The sequence below is a fragment of the Peromyscus maniculatus genome, chromosome X (genome assembly GCF_049852395.1).
Source record: "Peromyscus maniculatus bairdii isolate BWxNUB_F1_BW_parent chromosome X, HU_Pman_BW_mat_3.1, whole genome shotgun sequence".
Classification (NCBI taxonomy): domain Eukaryota; kingdom Metazoa; phylum Chordata; class Mammalia; order Rodentia; family Cricetidae; genus Peromyscus; species Peromyscus maniculatus.
In genome coordinates this window covers 121014800-121041039 of record NC_134875.1, presented here as the reverse complement: position 1 = coordinate 121041039, position 26240 = coordinate 121014800, and the positions used below count along the sequence as shown (strand labels likewise).

The 26240-nt window shown below is 39.3% G+C and overlaps 1 protein-coding gene across 4 annotated transcripts in view; it reads right to left on the bottom strand.

Annotated features, from left to right (window-relative positions):
* Arhgap6 (Rho GTPase activating protein 6) overlaps positions 1-26240 on the bottom strand; it is a 479616-nt gene that overhangs the window by 12703 nt on the left and 440673 nt on the right. For all 4 annotated transcript variants that reach the window (XM_006994323.4, XM_006994324.4, XM_076561964.1 and 1 more), the window contains exons 7-10: positions 26031-26181; positions 24878-25026; positions 17139-17318; positions 2779-2876 (exon numbers count right to left, since the gene is read on the bottom strand). In XM_006994323.4, the coding sequence (XP_006994385.1) occupies positions 2779-2876; positions 17139-17318; positions 24878-25026; positions 26031-26181 (578 nt within the window). The remainder of the gene's footprint in view (positions 1-2778; positions 2877-17138; positions 17319-24877; positions 25027-26030; positions 26182-26240) is intronic.

The following is a 26240-nucleotide window of genomic DNA, read 5'->3' as shown; positions in this document are numbered from 1 at the left end:
CTCACAGCTGTTCTTTACAATCCCCAGGTATTGGGGATGGACAGGTGAGTCTGAAAACCTGCTGTTTTGCATTCTGTTATATAATGAATAATACACCTCTCCCATAAGGTCTGAATGCACATAAAGTTAAGAAAATGCCTTGGCATTTTAAGCTTTCTCTACTCCAAATGTGAATCATGGACCAGTAACAACAGTACTACAGGGAGCTTGTTGGAAATACAGAATCTCAGCCCACTTCTCCAATCCTACTGACTCAGAAGAAGCAACCTCCCAAGATTTGAAGAACTCCATAAACACCAGGAGTTGGGGAAGCATACGTTTATGGCCCAAAGTGACCGCCTACAGCTCAAGCCTCAGAAGGCCACTTATAACAAAAAAGTTTTTCACAAATATCTATAGTTTACAGCATGGCATTATTAGTGACCTTCTGGACTGTTCTTTGCCTGTACCTAGAGGAAAAAAAAAACAAAAAGAAAAACAAAACTAATCCTCTTCTCTTCCCTAAAGAGTCACTCATACAAGGATAGCAACAAAAGAAGCTAGAACAATTGCACAGCTCAGCGTGGGCTTAATATGTGCACTTTGTCCTTCTTAAGAGTAGAGAAAGAAAGGTTCTGTTCTTACCTTGGCATTTATATACCAAAAGCATGCTTGGAAACCACATTGCATTCCTGTCAATGGTCTTTTGAGAATAAAATGAACCTATCTAAATAATGTCACACAAAATAAGAAATTTGGACAGTAAAAATTCCATGTTATTTTTCTCTTTGTGTATATGTTTTCTAGATTTTCTACCATATACCAACAAAATGTTATAAACAAAATTAATGAGGGATTTACAAATAGAAACATCACTGTATTTCTTGCCCACAGGAGAGACACAAGTAAGATTATAAAAATTCTCAAAGCACATGATTGGTTGGGGAGAAATTTATGAGAATTTATAACTTGATGAGAGTTAGAAATATAGGAAAAAATTAAGTGCAGTTCCAATTCCCTGATATAAAAACAAGACCATGAAATGCAGGTCCATTCGTATTTTTTATACATATTTACATTTATTTGTGTTTCTTAAAACTTGAATCCAAGCAGAGTATCTTGCTTGAACCAGAAATTGCCTTGATACTGATTGGCATACAAATAGTCTTTTCTTAAAATGCATTGAAAGGGCGATCTGATTACAAGACCTTCCCTGGACTACTGGAATGGGAGGGGAACTGCATTCAGCAGGGGTCTTAATGTATTGGCCTGTTAAGAAGGGGATTAAACAATGTGGAATTCCTTTTCATTCAATTTCCCTAAATAGTATACTTTTATTATCACCTGAAATAATTTGAAATGAAAAGTAATCAAATTTGGTATTAGTCTATAGAAATAACTGAACATGTCTCTTTTCTAAGTTACATCTAAATAAGCCCTGTCTTTGAAAAAAAAAATCTATGGCTGAAAAAGAAAATAAAATGCTATGAGGCCGGGTGGAGGTGGCACATGCCTTTAATCTCATGCTCCGGAGGCAGAGCCAGGCGAATCTCTGTGAGTTCAAGGCCAGCCTGGTCTACAGAGCGAGATCCAGGACAGGCACAAAAGTACACAGAGAAACCCTGTCTTGAAAAACAACAACAACAACAAAACATGCTCTGAATTAGGCTAAGGCATGTCATTGGTTTTAGGGTCAATCTCACTTTTGAAGTCACTAGAACATGAGCAAATGTGTCCTAGACTTAAGGATTGAAAGCACAGCACAATGATACTCTCAAGAGAGAACAGCATCAACAATTCCTATCCCAAATTTATGGTTGGGTATTTATGTGGTGATGGTGCTCCTGGGTAATGTGGCAATGTGGCAATGCCATCCCTCTACCTGGCTTTTCCAAATGTTATAGCACCTTCATACACTCCGCCTCTATTAGCAGCTGCTGGGATTAAACATAAAATCTGAATAACAAACTATTCTGTGCTCCTTTTAGGGCAAAATGGTGGCAAGCTGTAACTTAAATCATGCCTTGCATTTGCCTCCTTGCAGACTTGGATAGTGTGCATTTTTATCAAGACAATACAAGATATACGTAATGACAGAGTTGGGAAAATACACACTTCTCATTGCAAATGGGCACTTAGGTCTCAGCAAAGGTTGCTCTTGTGGTTTAGAAATGGATTGCTCCCACCTGTAAAATTGCACCAGGAAGATGATCCCCGCACTCCAATGCAGCCTACAGGGCATTAAGTGTTTACCAAGACTCTTAACAGACATGTCTAGACTTTTAACACTGGAACACAATATTGTCACTGACAAAGTTGATGATCAAGAACTGTACAACTGTGTTATAAAGACAAAATTTTGTAACATTTTCATTAAGTTTGTCATTTTGTGTTGGGCTGAATTCTTAGCTATTGTGAGGCACATGTGGCCTGTGGGCCACAGGTTGGTTATGTCTGCTAGACTCATTTATGAACATTTTACTCCTTTGAGCTTCTTGCCAGTGGTTTAGAATATTTTTTACCCCCTGTGAACATAAGTCGGAAGTTCCTGAAGATTCTAGAGAAAGTTGAGAACAAACAAGAAACATCTGGGAAAGTGACTTGGACTTTGGTAAGTTGATAAGACTGAAATAATTTCTGCTTAGGTGGATTGATCAGAATTGCCTCAAAGTTGTCAACATTCCTGTTGTGTCACTCTGCATGCAAATATAGCTACCATTCATATTCTTTAGAAATGGAACTAAAGAGGAACATCATGAGTGAACGTGACTCCACAAGCTGGAAAATGGGCATACTCACGAGGATTGGGAAGCCTTTCTTCGGAGCAAGTAGTCCACGACATCCGGATCTGTCTCCAGAAGGCTGATGAGCACTTCGTTCTGGAGATCAGGGGGAACCTGCAAGAGCCAAAGGTTGAGGCCTAAACAAAACTCCCTGTCAAAAGATGTAAAGCATAGCCTCAGCCACATTATGTCAGTATATGTCAGGCCTCTGAAACCTTAAGGATGCAGACTAACTTATTAGTTCAAATCAAACCTATACCAACCCATATACCATGTTTAATTCTCAGGACAAACTAGAGATTATCAGATAATCACATTCCCTTCAAAATCATATACCTGGAAATCTTGTCTAGTCATTTGGATGCCTCTGTTGCATAGACTGAATTTTCCTTGGCTTTGAGTGAGCAAATGATCATGGGTAAGAGGAATGGTATTCATAATTTGTATCCAAATGAGGACACTTTCTAGAGTCCATATTTTGAATTATGCTGAATGAATGGGCATAAATTATGATTGTCTGGAGATGTTCTGGAACATACAATCAGCTGATTTAAGTGCTCATGTCCTTGAGGCACAGTCCTTAAATTCTAGGTCCACTATTTTAGTTGTGAGACTCTTAACATTGTACATTAAGAAGGATTTGTTGGTCTCAGTTTCCCCATCTGTGAATTGGGAATAACAGTAATATCGCAAAGAGTTGCTAAGGTGAATAAATGACTCATTTTGTTATTGTTGTTTTTTGGTTTTTCAAGACAGAGTTCCTCTGTGTAACAGTTCTGGCTGTCCTGGAACTTGCTTTGTAGACCAGACTGGCCCCGAACTCACAGAGATCTGCCTGCTTCTGCCTCCTGAGTGCTAGGATTAAAGGCGTGCGCCACCACTGCCCAGTTTAAATGACTCATTTTGTGTTGAGAATTTGCAACAGTACTTGGTGATAAACACTGCCCCCCCCAAAAAAAAAAAACCCAAACAAAACAAAACAAAAATGATGCTGATACCTCTCTGCACAGGCTATGATGATTCAATATCTATCCTTCATTTCTTATGTCCAAATCCTACTAGATTTTTCTTGCTTCATAATTCCATGGGCACTAACAGGGACATTATACATGAGTACTTCACTTCTCCCAGTCTAATCCATAATTCATTCAAAGATAGTCTTAAGTCAGTCATGCAGAAATGTTCTCAGGGAGAAGACTGAACCCAGCTCTGACAGTTTTCTACTCCATAGTCCCTGCTAGCTCAAGCAAAAGCAATGCAGAGTGCTGGGAGAAAATAAATGTTCTCACACGTAAGTTCCAAGAGAAGAGTTTGCAAAACCACAGAGACAAGTCTTCTGAGAATAAGTGGTTGGTGGAAGAATTTGCCTTCTGCCTCTTGCAGTACTCAATTGTTCTTGAGTTTGAGAAGCTGGAAACAATCTTCTTAACAAAAACGGGGATGAGAAAGCAAGAGACCGCCTTTCTTCTCTTTAAATGTGTTCCTCCTACTTCATTCTTCATGAATGACATTGGCAAATTCTAGCCACATAGCTCCAAATCTGCAAGGTGAATCCAAGCCTATGTCCTGTCTACTTCCAGTCCAAGCCAGGAGGTCAGCTTGACTTCCTCTGTTTGGTACTTCTTCCCTTTCCTTCCATTCCAACTGCAGTGTCTGAAGTTCAAGCCTTCATTACTCCTTTGTAGAACTCATATGTTAGCCATTATCACCCTCCATTCTCCTCTTCTTAGAAAAGTTCTATCCTAACTCCTCTCTGCAGAACCAGTTATTCTCCAAACCCTTGGCTCTAGGGTGAAGTGGACCTTAATTGAAGTGGACTAATCATTCCATTCCCAGAGCAGCACACATCTCCCTGGGAAACAGGCAAGTGGCTCTACTAGAGTTGACCCAAACCATGATACTGTCTGAAAGGCTTCAGAGAGAGACCTGAGACAGATCCTACAACCACATACAGCCTGAGCGTTCCGGTGACACTTTGAACAAATAATGGCAGGGGCAGTAGATAGATCTTGATAGCATTTGAGTTCTGGGTTAAGCTATATACAAAGTCACACTCAACTTTCAACTATCCAGTCATCTGAACCCTCAAATTCCTTAAACTAGTTTGTGTTTGTAGAGGAAAAGGAATATATACACTTGGTGGCCCTTTCATGTGGTAGATCACTAACTTGAACCCTATTTCCTTAAAATACGCATCAAAATTCTCTACATGGTTGGAAGATATTCACTCAAAACTCTTTTTATCCCCACAGATGAAGCCACATCTTGCTGGCTTTCCTCAGCATGTAGTTCCCGTCTTCTCCTCTAGAAGTGGTTAAGATATCCTTATTCCAGCACCACTGTTATTCTTTCTGGCATTTTTCTAAGTCCATTCTTTTCATTCATCACATTGATATTTGGTCAGTGCTTACAGAATATCAGGAAAGGAATTTAGGGATTCAGCTACAAACCAGACAGACATGAATACTTGTATTTGTGGATATGGCAACAAACATAGGAAGATGGGCATTTAAAAAATACACAAGGAAGCTGGGCAGTGGTGGCACATGCCTTTAATCCCAGCACTTGGGAGGCAGAGCCAGGTGGATCTCTGTGAGTTTGAAGCCAGCCTGGTCCTCAGAGCGAGATCCAGGACAGGCTCCAAAACTACACAGAGAAACCCTGTCTCAAACAAACAAACAAACAAAAAACAAAAAAAAAATACACAAGGAAAGCATAATGTGAGTCCTATAGAGAAGAGCAAACAAGGTGAGAAGAAATGCTGAAGGAGGTGCAGTATTAAATGGGATGATCATGTCATGAGAAAGTGACATTTGAGAAAAAAGTCAAAGTTAGAGAATATCACACCAGGAAGAAGGAAGAAACTAATGTTAACAATCTTGAGTCCAGAACAGTGAGAGTCTAGCAAGACTGTAAGAAAGTGAAGAAGAAGTGGGTTGTAGGAGGGAAGCAGGTACCCAGGGCCAGATGTTGTAGAGTCATGTAGGATCATGATTCAGACTTCTGTTCTTGTTCAAAGTGAGTAGGGAGGCATTAGAGATCTTGAGCTGATGACTAACACATTTTTTTTTGAGACAGGATTTCTCTGTGTAGTTTTGGTGCCTGTCCTGGATCTCACTCTGTAGACCAGGCTGGCCTCAAACTCACAGAGATCCTCCTACCTCTGCCTCCCAAGTGCTGGGATTAAAGGCGTGCACCAACACTGCCCAGACTAACACAATTGTTATCACTCTGGCTTCTCAGTGGAGAGCATATCAAAAGGAAAGCCAGGGTTGAATCAAGGAACACTAACTGGGGCAACTGATTGGTTCCAACCATAAACGGTGGTGTTGAAGCAGGACAGCAAGATAATGGTAAATGTTTAGATCTCAAATACAGTGAAGACACTGGTAACAATTTAAGTTAATTTATTAGAAAGAGAGGAAGAATACGAGAGGCAGAAAGAGAAAAGATGGTTTTAACTGTTGTTGCTTGGGTAATGAGGATGGAGAAGCTATTGATTGACTTTGAGATGCTAATGGAAGAGAAAGCTGAGTGAAGTTCAGGAGTTAGGCTTTGATATGATAATGTTGACAGGTCTGTGAGACATCCAAGTGGAAGTATCTAGTACACAGCCAGAAATGAGGACTTGGAATTCAGTTTATCGATCTAGGCTGGGCATAGAAATGTGGAAGACACATATAGATAGCATTTAAAGCTCTATGATAAAAACAATGATCTAAGAATTAATAGGGAAAGAGAAGAAAAAGTGTGGAAATTTTAGAATGACAGATTGCATTCTCTAATTATATTAGATAAATTAAGCAATTAAAAACCCATCATTTTAACTGCATGACCATAATCAAATAGACATACATAATTACATCTATTTTTAAGCAATATATAAATTGTGAAATGAGAAATCATTTTATTTATTGCATTTTTATATATTCAGTTATTTAATGTGTGTGGGCATACATGTGGAGATCAGAGGACAAGTTGTGGGAGTTGGTTGTCTTCTTTCACTATGTGGCTAATGAGATTTGTGTTATAAGCAGCTTTACTCATTGAGACATCCTGTTGGCCCTAAGAGAGAGACTGGACATTGCAGCATATATCTGTAATCCTAGTGCTTGGGAGGCTGAGGCAGAAGGCATAAGTATGAGGCCAAAATGTGGGCTACGGAGGAAGACCCTTTGTCAAAGAAGCAAGGGATGGGGAAATTCAATGGAAGAGTGCTTGCTTTGCAAGGGCAAGGCCCTAAGTTTGATTCCCAGCACTGAAAAAAAGTTGAGCAAAGCAAAACTAATATAAGCCAAAAATGTATATCTTGAATTAATTTTTTATTATTATTTTTTAAATTTTATAATCTAATTTAATTTTACATATCAGCCACGGATTCCCCTGTCCTCCCTCCTCCCGCCCCCATTATTTTTTTATAAGAAACATCTAGGGGCAAATTAGGAAAATGCTTGCATATTCATATAGTTAATTCGATTTTAAAATTTGTTATGCTTAGATATGTAATACAAGTTTTGCTCCAAGCACCAATCTGTTCCCACTGAAAACTAAATAAGAGTGCATGTCCTTTGGAGTGATACAAGTACTGCAGTCCTAATTCCATGGCTATATGGTTTATCTAATGATAAATTATCAATGTGGAGAATCAGAATAACTTGCAATATTACAATAGGTTACAGGAAGTGTCATTGTTTAAAAGATAAGTTGCTGTAATTTGGTTGAACTATTCTGCATTTTTAAGTTTTTACTCATTCAACTAGGCTTGACCGCCAAGAAATTAAAGTTGTTGAGGGTTATTTTATGTAGTATACGTGACTTTTACTTGGTAACAAATGCACGTAAAATGGGCCAGGGCTATGAATCTATATATAATTTCTTTGTGAAGATTCCATGACAGCATTTGGGCTTGGAGAAATGATTTATATATACCAACAATGATATAGTTAAGAATGTGGCTCCACAACTAAAAGGAATATTCTCTTATGTATTCTGACAATATTCTCCTATGTATTCTGCAAAACTAACTTGCACACAGATTCATTAACTACATTATTTCCTTTAAATACCATTTTTGTTACAGAGTGATTTAAAGAACCTTCTATAATTCATATGATAATACCACATTTTTTGTTCCTCAGAAAAAAATGAATCTAGTGGGGAAAAGTGGTAAGGAGGTAGAAGTGATGTACTGAACTGATTTTCAAATATTCACATCACAAGCTGGAACTAGCCTTCTTTCCAGAGAATCCTCATTTTCTATATTACCTTTCATTAGCTATTATTTAATAAAAAATATTTAAACTACAGGCTCAATTCAATCGGATAAACATTAATTTGCTATTAATTTAGGGACTCAATAAGAAATCAAAAGCCCAGTAAATAAACTAACAGCCAGCAGCAGCCTAAAAGAACAGTGTGATACCCAGCCTCCCTACTCTTGGAAAGGTACACACAAGTCAGTGCCATTTTCTACCAATTTATTTGCTGGGCTTTAGTTTATCTATTATGTCCCTAAATTAATAGCAAACTAACATTCATTCAAGCTAGTCACTTCTGCCCATTTGCACGGGGATGGAGTTGCTGTCTAAGAAGTATCTAACTCCACAGCACTTGAGGTCTAGTTCTTTCTGTGCTGCTTATAATTAAGGCCAACTGGGACATGTCAACCGCCTTCCTTAGGATCCTGTGCTTGCATCTGCAAATGAACTATGCATGCTCACCATACTTATCCTGTTTTCCTTTAGGAACAAGTTATCACAAAGACTAACGCATCTGAAAACACCATATTCATTGAAAGGAAGGCTAGTAGTGAAAAGGTTTCGTTAGAAATACATGAAATAAGCTAAGCACTATATGAAAAGGTACATGCTGATATCATGAAAAAGAGTAACATTTGTTCTGACATTGTCTTTCACTGTCACGTGTGCGTGTGCGTGTGCGTGTGCGTGTGTGCCAGAGGACCATCTCAGGAGTAATGCCTTAGGAGCTGTGTACTTTGTTTTGTGAGACAGGATTTCTAATTGTCCTGGAGTTCATTAAGCAGGCTAAGCTGGCTGGTCAGAAAACCCCAAGGGTTTTCCTGTCTCTGCCTCCCTAGCTCTCTAATTACAAATGTGTGTTTGCACTTGACCTTTTTCTTATTTAACATGGTTTCTAAGGATTGATCTCATGTACCTCATGCTCCCACTATAAATACTTTACCGATTGAGCAATCTCATCAGCTCCTACCTCTTTAGTTTTGACTAACAACTATGAATTTGTCTGTGTTTCTCCACTGGTCCACATAGAAGAATCCCTCTCTTATCTGCTTAACTAGGAGACTTTCGTGGAACTTTTACGATTCCAGTCTGTGACCCACAACCTCACAATGGCAGTGATCTTGAAGCACGTACTTGTATTCTCCCCAATATGTTGCTCCTCTTCCATCAATGTCTTAGTTAGCAGACAATGTCTACTACTGTAGTAAAACCACATAAACAACATAACCAAATTCAATATGGGGAGGAATACAACTCTCAGGTCATAGTCATCACTGAGGGAAGTTAGGGCAGGGATTCATGGTAGGAACCTAGAGGCAGGAACTGGAGCAGAAGCCATGGAGGAGTGCTGCTTACTGACTTCTTCAGTCAGCTTTCTTTCATAACTCAGGCCCACCTGCCCAGGAATGGTACTATTCCCAGTGGATTGAGGCCTCTCAGATCAATTGTTAATCAAGAAAATGACCCACAGGCCATCCCACAGGCCAATTTTGTGGGGACATTTACTCAATGAGGTTTCTTTTTTGCAAGTGACTCTAACATGTTTCAAGTGAACCAAAACTAGCCCGGACAGACCTCAAAACTTTCTGCTGGGACATCCTGAGAAGGCGGGTCTCCTGATGGCAGGGATTGTCTCAGATATAGACTTGTACTGAGGCAGGCTCTGTTGGTTACTCTTGCTTAGCATTAGGGAAAGATCAGGTGTACAGTCCTGACTAAGCTCCCCAAAGCACCAGCTCTGGGAAAGGTTTTCCTTTATATTGAAAAGTGATACACAAGAAAAAAAAGGTTTGTCTTCATCAAACAATTCTATATGTTGAAATGAAAAACAACAACAACAACAAAAAAAACAAAAACCAACCAAACAAACAAAAAACCAACCAGTCTAAAATTGGTTTACTTAATTCATTGTTTGCCATCAAAATCTCAATTGGATTTTAGTCAAGGATTTGGTAATTTTAGACATTTTCTAGGGGTACCATTTATGGTTGTGTTTATCTGGCTACTCAACTCCTTAGATTTTAATGTGTTCTCTCAAAGCATAATGTTATTCCAAAAATCAAAAGAACTTTGTACTCCCTTGCTTCAGAGAAAGAAATGTAAACACCACACATATGAAGGAATAAAACTGTCACAATTAAAATCTACCCTATCAAATTAAAAATGAAACTTTGAATGATTGCCTAGAGTGTAACTGCTATGAGGTAGTTTATTCCATAAACCGCCAAAAGGGAAAAAATGGTACAAGTTTTCTCCATAACAAACCATTAGGTGCTCCCTGAACAGCAGTTCCCAGGACCCAGCCCTTCCATATATGTCAGTGGGCGTTGCACAGCAATCCACCACTTTGCACTTGACCAAAAAGAATGCTTTGGCATTTCAAATTCGCAACACTCCCCAGCAAAAGTAAATGCCACTGGAAATCATGATGCTACATTTCAGTTAACACGCTGAAAGGAATCACTTCGGCTGCTAAGGGTTGCAAAAGCTCAAACAAGGTCAAAATCAACCTGAAACCTTTTTGTGGCTCTGTCGTGACAGGAGGTTCATTATTTTGGGAGGCTCTGGGTGTATGTGGAGGTTCAAGAGGAATTCAATTTGGTAAATATTTCTTTGATTTTTATTTTTTAAGACAGGTTCTCAGTCTCTATGTAACTTAGACTGGCCTGGAACTCACCATGTAGCCCAAGGTGGCCTCAAACTCACAGGAATCATCCTGATGCAGTCTCCTGAATGCTGGTATTAAAAGTATGATCCACAATGCCCCGATGTCAGTGACTATTTCTTTAAGTTTGGGGGTGTGGTAATTGAAGAACTTTAGTGAACAAATACAGTGGAAGATCCAAAGGGTTTCTTTGAGAATGACTTAAGCAAAAAAAGAGAAAAAAAGAAAAGAAAGAAAGAAAAATGAGCAGTGCTCCATGGCAATAGGTGAAACAAACAGCTCAGGAGCAATGTCCTTTTGCTCTTTCCCACCTGTATATGATCCCAATGGAAAGGTGTTGTGTCTTTGCAGACAAGGACAGGAGAGCAAAACACCAGCAGGAATTTAGACTAGCTGTTGGCTTCAACATTAAGTTGGGAAGATGCTTTAACTAGTTTAGAGGTATGGAAATTGTTAAAGGTCTCCTGACTCCCCACTGTCTCTTTCTTTGTCCACAGTTGGCCTCCCTGTAGGAGATACTGCCTCCAAGGACTTCTGTGACTTTTTCCCTATGGGGATGCATTATGCTTTAGAAATAAGCTACTGAGGCATGGCCTTGCTTGGGCACACAAACTTGTCTTACTCCTCGCAGGTGGCCATATCTAGAGAAGCTGATGTTGTGCATAGTGCCAAGCTTAACCTGTGGCACATAAACAGTGGTTGGTTTTTACTCTATTAACATGAAAATGAAAAGCATATCCAATTAGAGGGATGCATTCCTCAGGGTGGTTTCTTGTTTGATGACTTGAATGACTGCTTGACCCTCTTTGAATGGCATACAAAAGAGATTCTAAAGAAATGCAATCCACACTGGGGAATGAAGAGAACACAAAGCAAAATTTGCCTCCCAGCTGAGTTTGTGGAAATCTCACCATAGCTTCTGATTTTTTTCATTAATTTTTAAAATTTATTTTGCATATTGACCACAGTTTCCCCTCCCTCATCTCCTTCCCTTCCATCCCTTCACCTCCCATCTAGCCCCACATCCATCCCTCCTCCATCTCCATTCAGAAAGCTGAACTTTTTCTTAAAAGTAAATTATTTTCATACAATATATTTCAAAAAATATGGATCACTTCATAAATTTCCATGTCTTCTGACCTTTGCTGCCAGTAGTGTTCGTTTGACATTTCTCAAGTGCCCTTAGTGGATCTCCAGCTCGGGCTGACAATAAATGCAATGAGAATGTGCTTCCTTCCCACACCTCCACCACACTCAGGACTTCTCCACAACCTTCAAATGGTGTCTTCTCTTCCTTGCTCTTTCCGAAAAAGCCATGCTATGGAACATGCCATATCAGCCCCTAGCACAAGCTGACAGCTTTCTCCACTCCACTCTGAAACTCTCATTAATTCCAAGGGTAAGGGGTTATTTTCCCACCATCACTCACAGAAGAGACAGCTTGCAGACCAATTAGCACCTCAGTGATTTCCACAGTGAATGCTTTGTACTTGGGAGACCAATCTACAAACAAATGATTCTTACCTTCTATTTCTGGTGTTTTCAGAAAGTGCCAGTTTATGTCAACCAGTTTTAAAATAGTTGTTGACAGAAATGGAGGGTCATAATTTAGAAGTATAGGAATTGTAGAGGTATAGGCGCTGAACCAAAACAGCAACAAAAATACATTTTTTTCTGGCAGTATAGAGCCACAGTATTCAAGACATAATTACTGAACGTTATCTTCTGCCAAGTACTTTCTAGATGCTGTGGGTGTCAGTGTGTAAAACAACCAAAAATCTCTCTTTTCATCGGGTGCAATAGTGCATGCCTTCATTCTTAGCACTGGAAAGGATGACACAGAAGGAATGTGAGCTTCAGGCTAGCCCAGAGTATATAGGGATACCATGTCTCAACAAGCAAACAAACCCCACTGACATTATAAGATTTGTATTCTACTTAGTTTCAATGATCATAATAAATGTTAATCATGGAATGAGTTAAAGGTTATCAGTACTATGGGAAGGAAAAAAAAAAGAAGAGTGGGGAGGGGACTAGGAACATGTGCACATGCTAGCTGATGACAGTATCGTTCACAATGGCCAGAGTGGGCTTTTTTTCCAAGGCAGCACCTGAATGTGTTTGATAAAACAGGTACCATATTACTCAAGCTTCATGACAGCAGCAGTTTGATTTTTGTGCACAGTATATGTCAGTCTTATGCTATATACCTTTTCTAAATGACATGGTATTTCTAAGTTTCAAAACAGTCATATAAAGTAGGTCCTTTAATCTCATTTTTTTACAGAAGAAAACTAGGGCTTAGAGAAGATAAACATAGGATCATAGGTCATATTACAAATAAATATCTTAGAGGGGATCAGGATTTTGATAACTAATTCCAAAGCTCATGGTCTTTCCACCCAATCTGTATTTCCCAATATGTGGTTTCCCTAGGCATGACAGGAATCTAGTTAAAGCTCCTAAAGGGATTTAATAGAAAGTGCTGATTCCTGGGCCCTGTGCTATTCAGTTCAATCTTCTGGCGAGTAACATAGGAATCTGAATGTCTAACAAGTTTCCTTGCAAACTCTGCTGCACAATGAAGCTTGAGAACTACAATTATCATCTTTTGCCTTGGTCTTTTTGAGGAGGCTGAGATAGAGTCTTAAACTGTAGCCCAGGCCAACCTGAATTCACTCTGTAACTCAAGCTGGCTTCTAGTTCCTGAGATTGTCTTACCTCAGTCTCCTAAGTAGTTGGATTATAAACATAAGCTACTACATCACAATTACCTTTGCCTATGACCATGAAGGTTGTCATCAGGATCTATTTCCAGTTCAAGGACTTCCAAACAAATGCCTAATCTGACTCCTTAAAAAATAACAACAACCAGTTCTCATGGTTGAGGTGATAGAATCCAAGACCTCATACAAACAGGGTAAGAACTGTATCACTTAGATATATCCCCAGATGCTAGTCCTATTCTTGAATCATGTTATCCTCTGAGTTTAGGTGCCTCTTGAATACTGGGCCAAAGCCAGGTTCTTTCTTGCCTTTTCCTATTTTTCATTAACTCAGATTATGGTCACAGAGGAGTCATTCTCAACATTAGAAAATGAAGGACATAAGAACAATGTTTAGATCATTGCCAGGCTTCTTGGGATTTCTATATCCTTTCCACCAGTTCTTCTGTGGAATGACTGCTTCCAGGGTGCCTTATGCTTTTAAGGAAAAGCTCACAGCCATTGCTGCTAATAAGTCTTCATTTGTAGTGTCTTTCAATGGTAGCAGTTTATCCCTTTTCCAGCTCATAAACCTTCCTAGGGACTATGAAGAGACACAGTGGCTAACTACTTTTAGTCAGCTGGCAGGTTCTGTCATTTGAAGCATCTGAAAAATGAAAATACTAAACAAACTTTTACACACACAGCTGAATTCTTATACACCCATAGGCATGCTCTCCCATGATACTTGGTATAACAGAAAAGATTAGGAAAGACCAAGCATGCCAAGAGAATAAAAAATTGTGATGAAATTAAGTTTTTATATGCTTTTAAGAAACATAAAAGAAGAAGTCAGTTCTGGAGCACTCAGCCACACAGATGTCAGACCTAAAAAGGATCTTGGATAGCATTCATTTAAGACTATTCCATGATAACTAAAGAAATAAAAATCAAAGATGAGGTCATGTAACTAACATAGCAGAGACAGACTGCAGTCAAGTTTTCTGGTTCTACTTTATTTTTACAGACCCTGGTTTAGGATTTCTGTCTTTCTTTCCTTCAATTTCTTCCACTGTTCCTTTCTTTTTCAGTATAGTTCCCACACTCCATCAAAGGAGATCAGACATGAGTACACCAATAGTTAACTTGATTGCTAAGAAAAGTATATTTAATTCTTGCATGCCCAAACTTTCCCCACATGTAAGAGTCAGGACTTGAGAGACAGAAATCATACATTACACAGCTACTATCAAGTCACTCATGAATCTAACCAATGTTTATCTTGTTTCTACCATACCATTGGCACAGCAGTAATAAATGCATCAACCAGAAAATATTACATTTTGGTGAGGAGAAACACAACTGAAAAGAAAAATTAGCAAAATTTTCTATTATTAGTGGTTACTTCTAAGGAGAAAAAGAACGGAGTGTGAATATGAAGTCAGTGTGTGGTGTGGTGTGGTGTGGTGTGGTGTGTTGTTGTTGTTGTTGTTGTTGTTGTTGGTGGTGGTGTGTGTGTGTGTGTGTGTGTGTGTTTGTGTGTGTTTTGCTGGTAGTAGAAGTCATAGCAGGAATAGTAGAGTGAGGGTGGAGGCATTAGATTTTAGACAAAGTCATCAAGATGGACTTCTTTAAGAAACACAAACCATAACTTGTGCACATAAATATTTGTTAATGACCAAGAGAATCTCAACATCAATCCCTGCAGAGAATGATAAAAATAAAGTCAGGTTTGGAAACCATCACAAGAGATGGAATACTGATGTTTTGCTGCTGTCCTAACTATTCCAGGTGGCAGGAAGTAGAGAGAAGAGGGATGACATAATTACAATGACCTCCGCCTTTCAAGGAGATCAGGAAGCATTTTGTTAGTATCTGAGGTGAAAAGAAATTCCTGATGGTTTGTGGTTTCATATAAAGGAAAACTTTGCTTAGAATACAGAATTTAGAGAATAGAATTAAGATTGATGAGAGATATTATTTTGTTAAAAAGTCCAGAGAACATGAAGTAATGCCAAGACAACTTGGCAAGATGATATGTGACTTAAAACTTGGTGAAAATATTGAAAAGTTCAGACATTTGATTCATCCAAATATGTAATTAATTATGAGGATTTGGACTGAAGTGTGAAATTTATATAGTTGATGACTAATTCAACATTTTTGAGAGTTTTCCATGTGCAGCACAGAGACAATGCTTCTGAGACACAATAGGGAGCAAGATGCCACTGTTATTCACTGTGGTAAATGCATTTCCTCTTCCATTTGGGCATCTAGCCAGTTACAACTCCCAGCCTCTCTTGCAGTTAAATATGATCTGTGGGTAAGTTCTGGCCAATAGAATTTAGTGCATATGATGGACACTCTTTTTAGGTATACAGTAAAAGCCTAGGGATAACAGAATCTTACAGTATGTGGATCTGAGGTTCTGAAGTCATCACCTATGAGGCAGTCTACCAAATATCTGATAAAACATCATGATACTTGTATTTCTAGTATTAAAATATAGAAATTCAAGGCAGCCCATGTTGTCAAACTAATATAATTAATAATTAACATTTGGTCAGATATTTACAGTCTGTATAATTCTTTCTCATAGCAAATGATTCTGGTTGTAACTTTAAGAACTAGGTAATTTTTTTCATTTTACATAAGTCAAATTCATGCTTATGGGTTATTGAATTACTTAATCACAATAATATAGGTAAGATGCATGGAGAAACTATTCCAAATCATTGACATTTGAATATCCAAAATAAATGCATGTAGGACAAGCACGGCAATAAATATACTATAAAGTATTTGATAAGTGTAGAAAACTATGAAGGATATTCAGAAGAGGTAGCATTCTAAGTTGAAGGAGCCACAGAATACCCCAGTGGAATAGGCAATTTATTGCATTTAAAAATGATAAGAGAACAGCAAAACATGGGGAACATTCCTGTAAAAATTGACATGCAATCTGAGAAGAGACCAGAAATAGAAGAAAAGAAAATTGGCATTTGTTCTAATGTTTCAAGGGAAGTTTGAGCAAGCAATGCAGTTTTATGAAGAAAAACAGGAACTGGTAATTCAATACAAATCAAAAAAATATTTACTGAGTGCCTACCAGATGAAGGACCTTCCAAAAGTGTACGAAGGATACAGAGAAGCGATAACAAGGACACAGTCCTTGCTTTAAATGCATTTATAATCTACTAGAGGAAATGGCCATGCATGACTACAGCACAATGCTGAGCAAGATAAACATAAATAAGAATGGTAATGGGCTTCAGGAGATAGATAAGTGGCATGGGAAATGACAAGGGAAGGGCAAGGGACAAAAAGGTGAATTTTTATACAGGAGGTGTAATGTCAAGATTGACCTTGGAGAAACCATGTCACCATTGTTGGTTAATGAGCATCTGAATTCACAAAGATAATAGAACTCCAAAAAGAGGTGTTTTATTAATATTTTGAGCAAGAACTACTGCTCCATGGGTAACTGAATCCTCACATGTGATTATTATTTAAGGGACAACAAAATGAAGTTTATATTTCTGATATGATGGTTAAAACATGGAAACAAACTTTTGTAGTGACACCAGAGTAATGGAAATTTCTATTTGAGCAAAACTGCCTGACTTTAATGGGTTCACTCATGACTAGAACAGCAAACCAGAAAGTGACAAATTTGAGTTTCATTATACTGCCAGAGGTAACCAACAAGAAAATCACTGAGATGTGTCACCACTGAAGGGCCACTTACCATGAACAGGGCTTCATAGTTTTCAATCATCTTCTGGACCACAGCTATGATGGCTGTGCTCTCTTCAGCTCTGGCTGAGCTCTGGACAGAATATTCCTTGTCTGATGACTTCTGTTTGTGGAGCAGGTTGGGTCCAAATATAGTGGCCAAGTTCAGAGATGTCATTTTGTTCCCGGTGACCTATGGGAGAAAAAAAAACACAAAGCATATTCTTATGTTGCTTTTTTCATTGCTGGATCTTCAATAAGCCATGAAATATTTTCATTAGTAATTTTTCCTTGCATGGAAAACATCACCTTTGTCAGAATCTAAGAGGACATGGTAATATGCCTTTGCTTCTTATTTTGGATTGAAGATCAAAATTCAGTGATCATCTCAATAGTACATAGAATAAAATGTTGCAATTCTGAAGTGTTTATTGTCAAACTCTTACTATTCAACATCTCCCAAACCATTTGTACTTAAAAAATATTGATGCTCAGTAATCCATCTATCAATGTGTCTCTTCATCTGTCCCTTTACCCATTCATCCATAACATCTCCACTGATCCATCCACTCAGCATATTACTACCCTAAGCTTGACATTTTTCATGGGTCAAAATTATTTTTAACATTTCCAACAACAATCATCACAGCACAGTCATTATTTTAAAGGGCTCCCATTCTAGGAAGGAAATACACTTCTCATTCCCAGGTAGTGAGTACAAAAAAAAAAGACCTTATCAACTCCAAAGACTCCAGAATTTGGAGATAGTAATATTGACAAAAAAAATTGAGAAAGAAGGAAATCATTACTTCTGATGAAAAGCAGAGTCTCTGGGTAAGGAACATTTTTACACTGGAGCACAAAAAAGCACGAGGAACATATGTGGGACATCAGAGCAAGAGGATTTTGTATGGAGAAGGGAGGATTTGCCTGTTTTAAAGAGCCATCTATGGCCCCAGAAACAGCAGTGGTGTGACAACAGATGGGGCATGGTACCACAGTCTAGGTTTCAGGAGCTAGCTCCTGTACTACAACAGAAGAAATAAGGGTAAAGTATAGTTTGCAATTGTCATGTAGATTGTCAATGTACAGAATAAGGATGCCATACTGGGGGTGAGGATTTTTTGTTTAAATGAAAGTAACAGAAACCGATTGTGAACTGGTGAGGCGTATAAAGGGTTTAGGTGGGGTCCTTCAGACTTAAACACCCTGAAGGAGTAGCTGATAAAACAGACCAAGAAGGACATTTAGAGAAGAGAAGAAACATGTGCTGGGAAGGAATGCTAGGGGAGTTTCAAGTGTGTGATATCCCGTGACAGATGTTCACCACGACATTCTAGTCATTCCCTCTGGATTGGATTGGAGGGTGGTTCTGATGGTCTGGAGCAGAGTCTTTGCAGGGTTGCAGCAGGCAGTGAGAACAGTGAGTGCAGATGCTTCTTCCAACACTCTCACAAGCAGGGACAAAAAAGAAAGACAGTTGGGTAGGCAGGGCGTGGCACTATCAGGAAGCACAGAATGAAGGCAGCAAAGTACTCTTTAGGTGAAAATATTAAACACACACACATTCAATATGTTAATAAATAGAAGCATGGGCACACATGTAGAAACAAAATAGCTTTTATCTACCACTCCCCAGATCTATTTGTCCAAATGCTTTCTATCTTTTTTGTTGTTGTTGTGTTTTGAGGCAGGGTTTCTCTGTGTGACAGCCCAGGCTGTCCTGGAACTCACGATGTAGACCAGGCTGGCCTTGAACTTACAGAGATCCGCCTGCCTCTGCCTCCTGAGAGCAGGGATTAAAGGAGTGTTCCATCACCGCCCAGCTCAAATTCTTTCTTAAGTGCCTATTTGCACAGAAACCCATGGTATAGTTTTTTTTCCTTCTGAAAGCTAGAGTCTCACTCCATATCTTACTTTGTAACTTGCTTGTTGTCTCTTACCAACATGTTGCATTCATCTCCCAATTTCAAACATTTCTTTACTTTTTCTTGGCCGTTAGAAGCCAATGGCATAAACTGATGATCATGATTTGCTTTAAGCACAGCCAAATGATATGCATTTGTGCCATTTTCAGTCTACTGTTGCTATAAATAATGTACAGAAATATCTACATAAAGGCATTTTATGTGCTTGGCTGAGCACTATCTTGGGAGTCATTTCTCCAAGTTAAATTGTTATAATAAGGACTATGAGCATTTTTAAAAGCTCAGTAATCGTTTTACTTACTTGTCTTTTTCACACGGGAAGGAAAGTCTGGCTAAATAATTCTAATCCAGTGTCTCTCTATCATGGTAGTAGTGAGATTTGTAGCAGACTATTCTTTGCTGCAGGGACTGTCCCATGCAGGGTAGGATATTAAGTGGCCTTAGATCATTAAAGTCTAGTAGCACCCTTTCACATCCATTTGTGCCAACTACAGGTGTTTCCACATGAGGCTCTGTGTACCTTGTAGGGCAAAATTTTCCTCAGCGAGAGCTATTGGTCTGTGTGAACTTTGATTTCTCTTGTTAACATTAGCCAAGAATGCTGAGGACTGTCAGGGTAAAGATATACCCCCAACCCAAGGAAGATCCACACTATCGTTGAGACAGTATGTAGTGGTCTCACATAGGACTCAGGAATCTTCACAGAACAGTCAAGTTGAAGGCCTTTACCATGTGAAGTTCAGAACTGGTGGGCGTTTTGTTCTGTAAGCTCGCTATGGAAACCCAGGTTGCGTTTTGTTGTTGTTGTTGTTAAAGGATGAGACTATTTTCAGATAAACAAGTCACCACCAAAGGAAAGTATTATTTTGTATAGTAAGATTTCCAAATATAAAGAGACAGTGCATTTTCTCTGGGACCTTTAGTTACTCGGTCTTTGTTTTATTTTGTTGACATGAAGCTCTGTAAGTTTTCATTCTATTTTTCAATCCTCTTCCTGGAAATTCATGGTTAAGAAGAAAATAAAGTATGTGTCATTTTCCCATTCTTCCTTTCAGAACTTGGAGGCATCTGGAAAGCTTCCCCAGCCCCCTTTAAAGTAAAATTGGAGTTTTCTCCTTTTTTTTTCAAGCATGAAGAAACCAAAGATTTTGTTTTCACTTAAAAGAATGTTTAGTACAAGGACAATCCAGAGCTCTGTTTCCGCTCTCTCCTTCTCTGGTTGCTATTCTGGGAATGCAATACTATCCGTCTGTAAGATTGCACATGGATTCCAGCTGCAGCCCAGGCTGCTGCACGTTGTTCCCATTTTATGTTTTGTTTTGCTGTTTATTAAATTTTGAAGAAGTCTTGTTCCTGGACATCTCCTACCTTTGCTCTCCATGTTTTAATACATACACATATGGACTTTAATTAATTAATTAGTTAGTTAGTTAATTAGTTAGTTAGTTAGTTAAGTATATACGGTCTGTCTAGGTAAGAGGAGCACTCAAAACCAGGCCATTACTGCATGATTTAGTTAGCCAGCCAATTCCAGGAAATCTTCTATCTTCACTAAGTAAGCATCCCAGATAATTTCTAAGCACTGTATAAATAGCATGTATTAAAAGTCCAGAGTTTCCAGACATCAACTAGGGGCTTTCCAAAGACTTTTTCAGTCTTTTCTCTAGATAAGTTTATGTGGAAAGCAGCTGCTCCCATGGTCATTATTTTATAGATAGTGGGGCAAGAAGGCCCAGAGCCAGGAGGAGGTAGAACAGTGAGTAGGAAGTGAAGCCATACAGCTGTGCTGGTGCCAGCTTTTTGTACATTTCATTATATGGGTATACCTCCTCCTGTTTGCCCTTGGTCGGCAGACCCTATAAGGGCATGGGGAGATGGGAAAATGAGCTTTAAAGTAAGGCTTGAGGAGGCTGAGGCAAGGGAGGCAGAATCTTTACCATATCTAACTTACCATATCTTAGAAGCAAGTACCTCCTCAAAGGTCAGAAAGCATGGCTCCACATTGGGTCTTTGGTGCTTCTTATATAGTTCCTTTGAGAGTTGATGGCAGCTACAGCCTCTCTCATGAAACAAATGCCTGGTCACACCATATTTTCTGTGCAACGTCAGCAGAGTCTTAAACTCTGCAAAACCACCCTCAGGAGGTTTGGGTTATATTCTACTATAATTTTTGTTGTTGTTGTTAAAAAAGAGGAAATGGAATATTTCTTAAACCTGGAAATTTCTTTTTTCTCTAAATAGCAAAGCAAATAGCAAGGTAAAATAGAACAAAACAAAATTAACATAAGACAAAAAATTCTATAAGATACCACAATTTTCCCCAAAACACCACCAATGGGTTGACCTCAACATATACATATATTCTTCTGATATATCTTCATGATCTTACCAATGAAGAGTGCACTGAGTTTTAAGCACATATTAGAAAGGACGTGAAGTTTTCACTTTGCAGATGAGGAAGTGTAGGCCTTTCCTGGCCCTGACTCTGCTTTCCCTTCTCTTCCTCTTTCAAAGAGACAAAGCTCTGGCAAGAATTTGTGAGCTTCCAGGCTTTTTATAAAACTAATCTGAGTCAGTTTTCTTCCTTGCTGCAATCCATAAAGAAGTGATGACCTAACAAATGCCTTACAAACTAACAAAAAGGTTGAAGAAGAATTGGAGAAATGCTCTGTTATTTGTCCGTAATTTACTATGTAGTATTTTGCCTTTCTCCATTCTTCTGTTCATTCTGTGTTTCCTACCTGTTCATGCAACTAAACAATTCTAAGCAAAGAACTTCTTCTTTGTTTCTCTACCTCTACCCTTAGCTTTTATTAGAGGGGTTTAGCTAACTCCTATTCATATTCTATACTTATGTGGTCCATCTACTCAACCCCCTACAAGGTTTGTATTTAGTATTCTCCATGGAGCTATTTGCAGGTCTTCTAGCTCATGTCTATCCCTTCTCTGAATGTCTGTTTGCCTTCTGTCTTCATCTCCTCCACTTCTAGACTCCTGTTTTCTCTACTGCCATTGATACAAAAGCTTCCTAACACATATTCTCTCTGTCTCTCTCCTTCTCTGTCTCTGTCTCCCTCTCTGTGTAATTAATCTACAGCATAGATTATATCATCTGTTTCCCAGTGCTCCCAAAGTTCATATCTTAGCAGGTTGGAGAATCTACCTGCAGAAGCATTCACTAACCTATGAACATGCCCCAGTTTCCTGCCATCCCCTCAGTACTACTCTGCTCTGTAGCCTTAATCCAACATGCTGCTTGCTTATAGTCACTTCTAACCTGTCCAAGGAAGTAATGCTGTCCTTCCATTTTCCCTGCTGTTTTAACTAAGTAACTTAGACTGGCTGAAGTCTGAAGGACAGCTGGACACTCACTACTTGCAGAATCCAGCTGATCACCAGCCAGTATGATGATATGTATGGACTGATGAAAGAGACCCCTCTGCAACAGCTTTTTACTGTTACTTACATGGATACTGTCCTACTGACTTGGCAGATCTACAGTGAAGAGGGTATATGGTACTTCTCCAGAGTGGTAAACTGCTGTGGATATCGCTCGGTATAAATAAACACTGATTGGCCGGTAGCCAGACAGGAAGTATAGGCGGGACTAACAGAGAAGAGAATTGAGGGAACAGGAAGGCAGGGGAGGAGACTGTGGTAAACTGTATAAACATGCCAGTTATATTGCCATAAGTGGAAGCTCCCTGGCTGACATGTGCTAAGTTACCTAACCACTCTCCCTCAGTTTCTACCCATGAAAAGTGGGCACAATGATATTTTTCTTGCCTATTCAAAGGACTAGGAACTATGGCAGAAAATCAACATATGATAGAAGGAGTCATAGATGGTAGCTAGGATCCTAGCAGGCTAAGATGAATCTATATTTTTACCTAGGAAGAGTGTCTTATTTGGGGCATGAGTAATGGAGTCTTGTTGAGCTTTGAACTAAAAACTGGGTGTCTGAAAATTATTCTCCAAAGACAATATGGTAGCAAGTTGGACTGGACTTTTTGCTTTCCTCAGTGCCTTTTTAATCACCCAAGATGCAGCTTTCTCCTTCTCACATAGTACTTAAGGAACACCAGAGAGGCAATTGGCATACCTTCCAATCAGGGCTATGTTTCCACTCAGTCACTAGACTCTACAGCTTCTATTATCTCTGTAGTCCATAAAGGCTGACACCCAGACGGATAATGTAACTATGCAACAATTATGAGAATTATAGTCTATCCATGGAAGAGCTGTGTATGTTGAAATAAGGTGTCAGGACCATATGATGAAACCTGAAGTCAGTGGGGGTTTCACTAATTATAACTCCTACAGAGAAAAATGGCTACCTTGGGAAAGTTCAAGTTCCGTTCTCACACTCCTGGTGGGAAGGAGGAGGAGAAATGCAGAATTGCTTTTCTCAACTATGGCAAAAAAAATTACATATGTCCATGCCCTGTGGGAACCAAATCTGACAAGCATAGAAGTCCATCATACAGCTGAGCTCTGCTTAATAATTTAAATAACAGCATTTGTGGTTATGTAAGATTGGAACTGTGGTTAAGTAAGATTGGAACATCTCTGGCTCCCTTTTGTTGATTTATGGTACATGCTAACCTATTAATGGCTCTGAGGCCTCTTGGGAAAACTAACATCAGAGAGAAGTATGGCTATGTGAAATCAAAGAAGGAAATGGGGTCCTCTATGAGGGTGAAGATTTAATAGGGCATCAGCTAGCAGGCTGTGTCTTTTGACCAATGACAAAACTGTAAAACGCTTGAAAGTATGAGTGTGACCAAAGAGAACCATAGCCTTAAATCTCATATGGGAGGAGGGATCACACTAGCCCTGAACTGGGAGCAGTTTCAACTAGAAAATGTTTAAGTGGTCTATGAAACTTGTGCAAAAGTGCCTTTAACAATTGACCTTAAGTGGCACTGCTATATAATAATAAAAATCAGAACCTTCATTACAGTCCATACTTGACTTAAAAGCAGAATAGCTCCATCTCATTCAGCAAATACCTGTTTTGGAGAAGTAATTTAGGGAATGAAAGGACCTCTCTATACAAATGCAGATGAGATAAGGGTGTATGTGTGTCACATTTTGATTCCAAGTCAGCAAAACAGATTTAGCCAGTTACAAGAATGGTACCCTTCTCACACTCCCACATTTCATTTTTACACATTTTCAAAACCCTTCTGTAGCCAATTATTTATCTTCCTCTCACAAATGGAAGGTTAGGCTTGAGTAAACATCTTTGTGGAAAATAGGAGCCTCATTTTGAGGCATCATTGAAATGTCAAGGAGGTCAACAGTTTTCATGAAACTGAGCCCCCCAGAGAAGGCCTTGGGAGGGTAACACTATTACATAAGCATCTAGGTCAGAGGACTTGTGATTGGATTTATAATAGGCATTAAAAATCTTTCAGCATGTCAGTGATGTGTAATCTACATTAGATGGAGATGGGAAGACCCACTCTAAATGTGGGTGATGTCATTCCCTGGGCTGGGGTCCCTATTGAATAAAAAGGAGAAAGTAAGCTGACTGTCAGCAGACATCTCTCCCCTCTTTCTCACTACAGACACAGTGTGACCACTTGCTGCTTTTTCCTGTCGGCATGACTTGCTTGTTAGGACGAACAAACCCCTCCTTCCTTCTTTTGATGGCTTTTGTCAGGTATTTTGTTGATGTAATGAGATAAGTAACTAATGCAGATGGTGAGGTGTCATGTTTTCCAATTGAAATGTGTGGCCATATTGATGGTTTGTGCTTTAACAGCTAGAACAACAGGTGAACAATAGAAAAGAAGTCACTCTATTTATGGCAGCATACCTCTTGTCCATCTTTGCTGACATTATCATCTGCATGCCTGGCCACAATGGAGAGGAACTGTAGGAGGCGGTGGAGGGTGTCGCAGTTGCAGGGAGGTAGAAGGTAGATGAGGAGTTGCAAGGTGCCCAGTTGTTCTTCTGGTTCCAACACTACACAAGGCAGAGAGACATTTTGAGTAAGACCAGAGGGGCTGACACCGTTTGGACACTGAGGTTAGGTTTCATCTACGCTACCAAAAGAAAAAAGTTACCCAGACCAGGTCTACTTTGTAACTTAACCCATTTTCCCACTACTTTAGCAGCTTAGCTACAAAATCCTATGAAAGGTATAGAGAACAGTTGGATGGCCAGAGAAATCATGAGAAAGATAACTCCATCTCTCTTATTTCCATCAGCCTCCTTTCTCTTACTCATTACTCAGACTGACTTAATGGGTTTTAGTACACACTGATAACTGACAGTGGCTGGGAATTGGTGAATGTTCTGAAATTTTTATAATGTGTTTAAGGGCCTTTTCTCTTGAACAATATACCAGGTATAGACTTTTTGTTGGCAATATCCAAGATATGTGACAAAAACACTGTCTTCTTTCTCAGCCACAATCCCACTGGAATTGCTGCTTTGCAGGAAGAAATGTGTGCAGGCCGGTACATCTCTGACATTTCCCTTCTCCTCCTCCCTAACCTTTCTCCTTCTCTGAGGTCTGTGTGCTAGACACAGCTCCTTTGAAAGCACTGGCACTGGGCTATGCCATTTTGCTTCCACTGAGAATGTTGTTTGCCCTCTTTCTTACTCTGGGTTCTTTGGCTTCCTTCTTCCTCATATCAGAAGCCAGGACTCATTTTTAGGCACAGACTCAATGCAAGCTCTTGCCAGCACTTCAAAGCATCAACTTATAGCACTTTCTACTTTCCTGGGGTCATTTGAAAACATCTGAAATTCTTCTTGGCTTTTCCCATTCACTTTAGCCCAGCTTTCTTCTTGCTAGTTTCCCCCAGGGTATATCTCAGAAAATCCCCCAAATAGCCCATTCATTAGAGACCAATAAAGGCAAAAGCAGTTATTGGAAAACACATGCATAAGATTTTCATGAGTTAGCCGGACATCCTGCAGTTTCAAGGATATGTTTCCGCAAATCTGGCTTTGTTACGTACAGAGAGTGTTGATGAATGCTGTGTATAGCTCCCTAGTGAGAAGCGGGTCAGGCATGTCCCTGAGGAACTCCTTCAACAAGGCTGCCACATCATGAACACTGTGCTCCTCTTCCAGACAGACATCAATCCCACGGTCAAATTCCTCACGCAACTGGAAAATTAACGGTTCAAGTATCAGTTACATAAGACTCAGGGTTAATTTGACAAGAA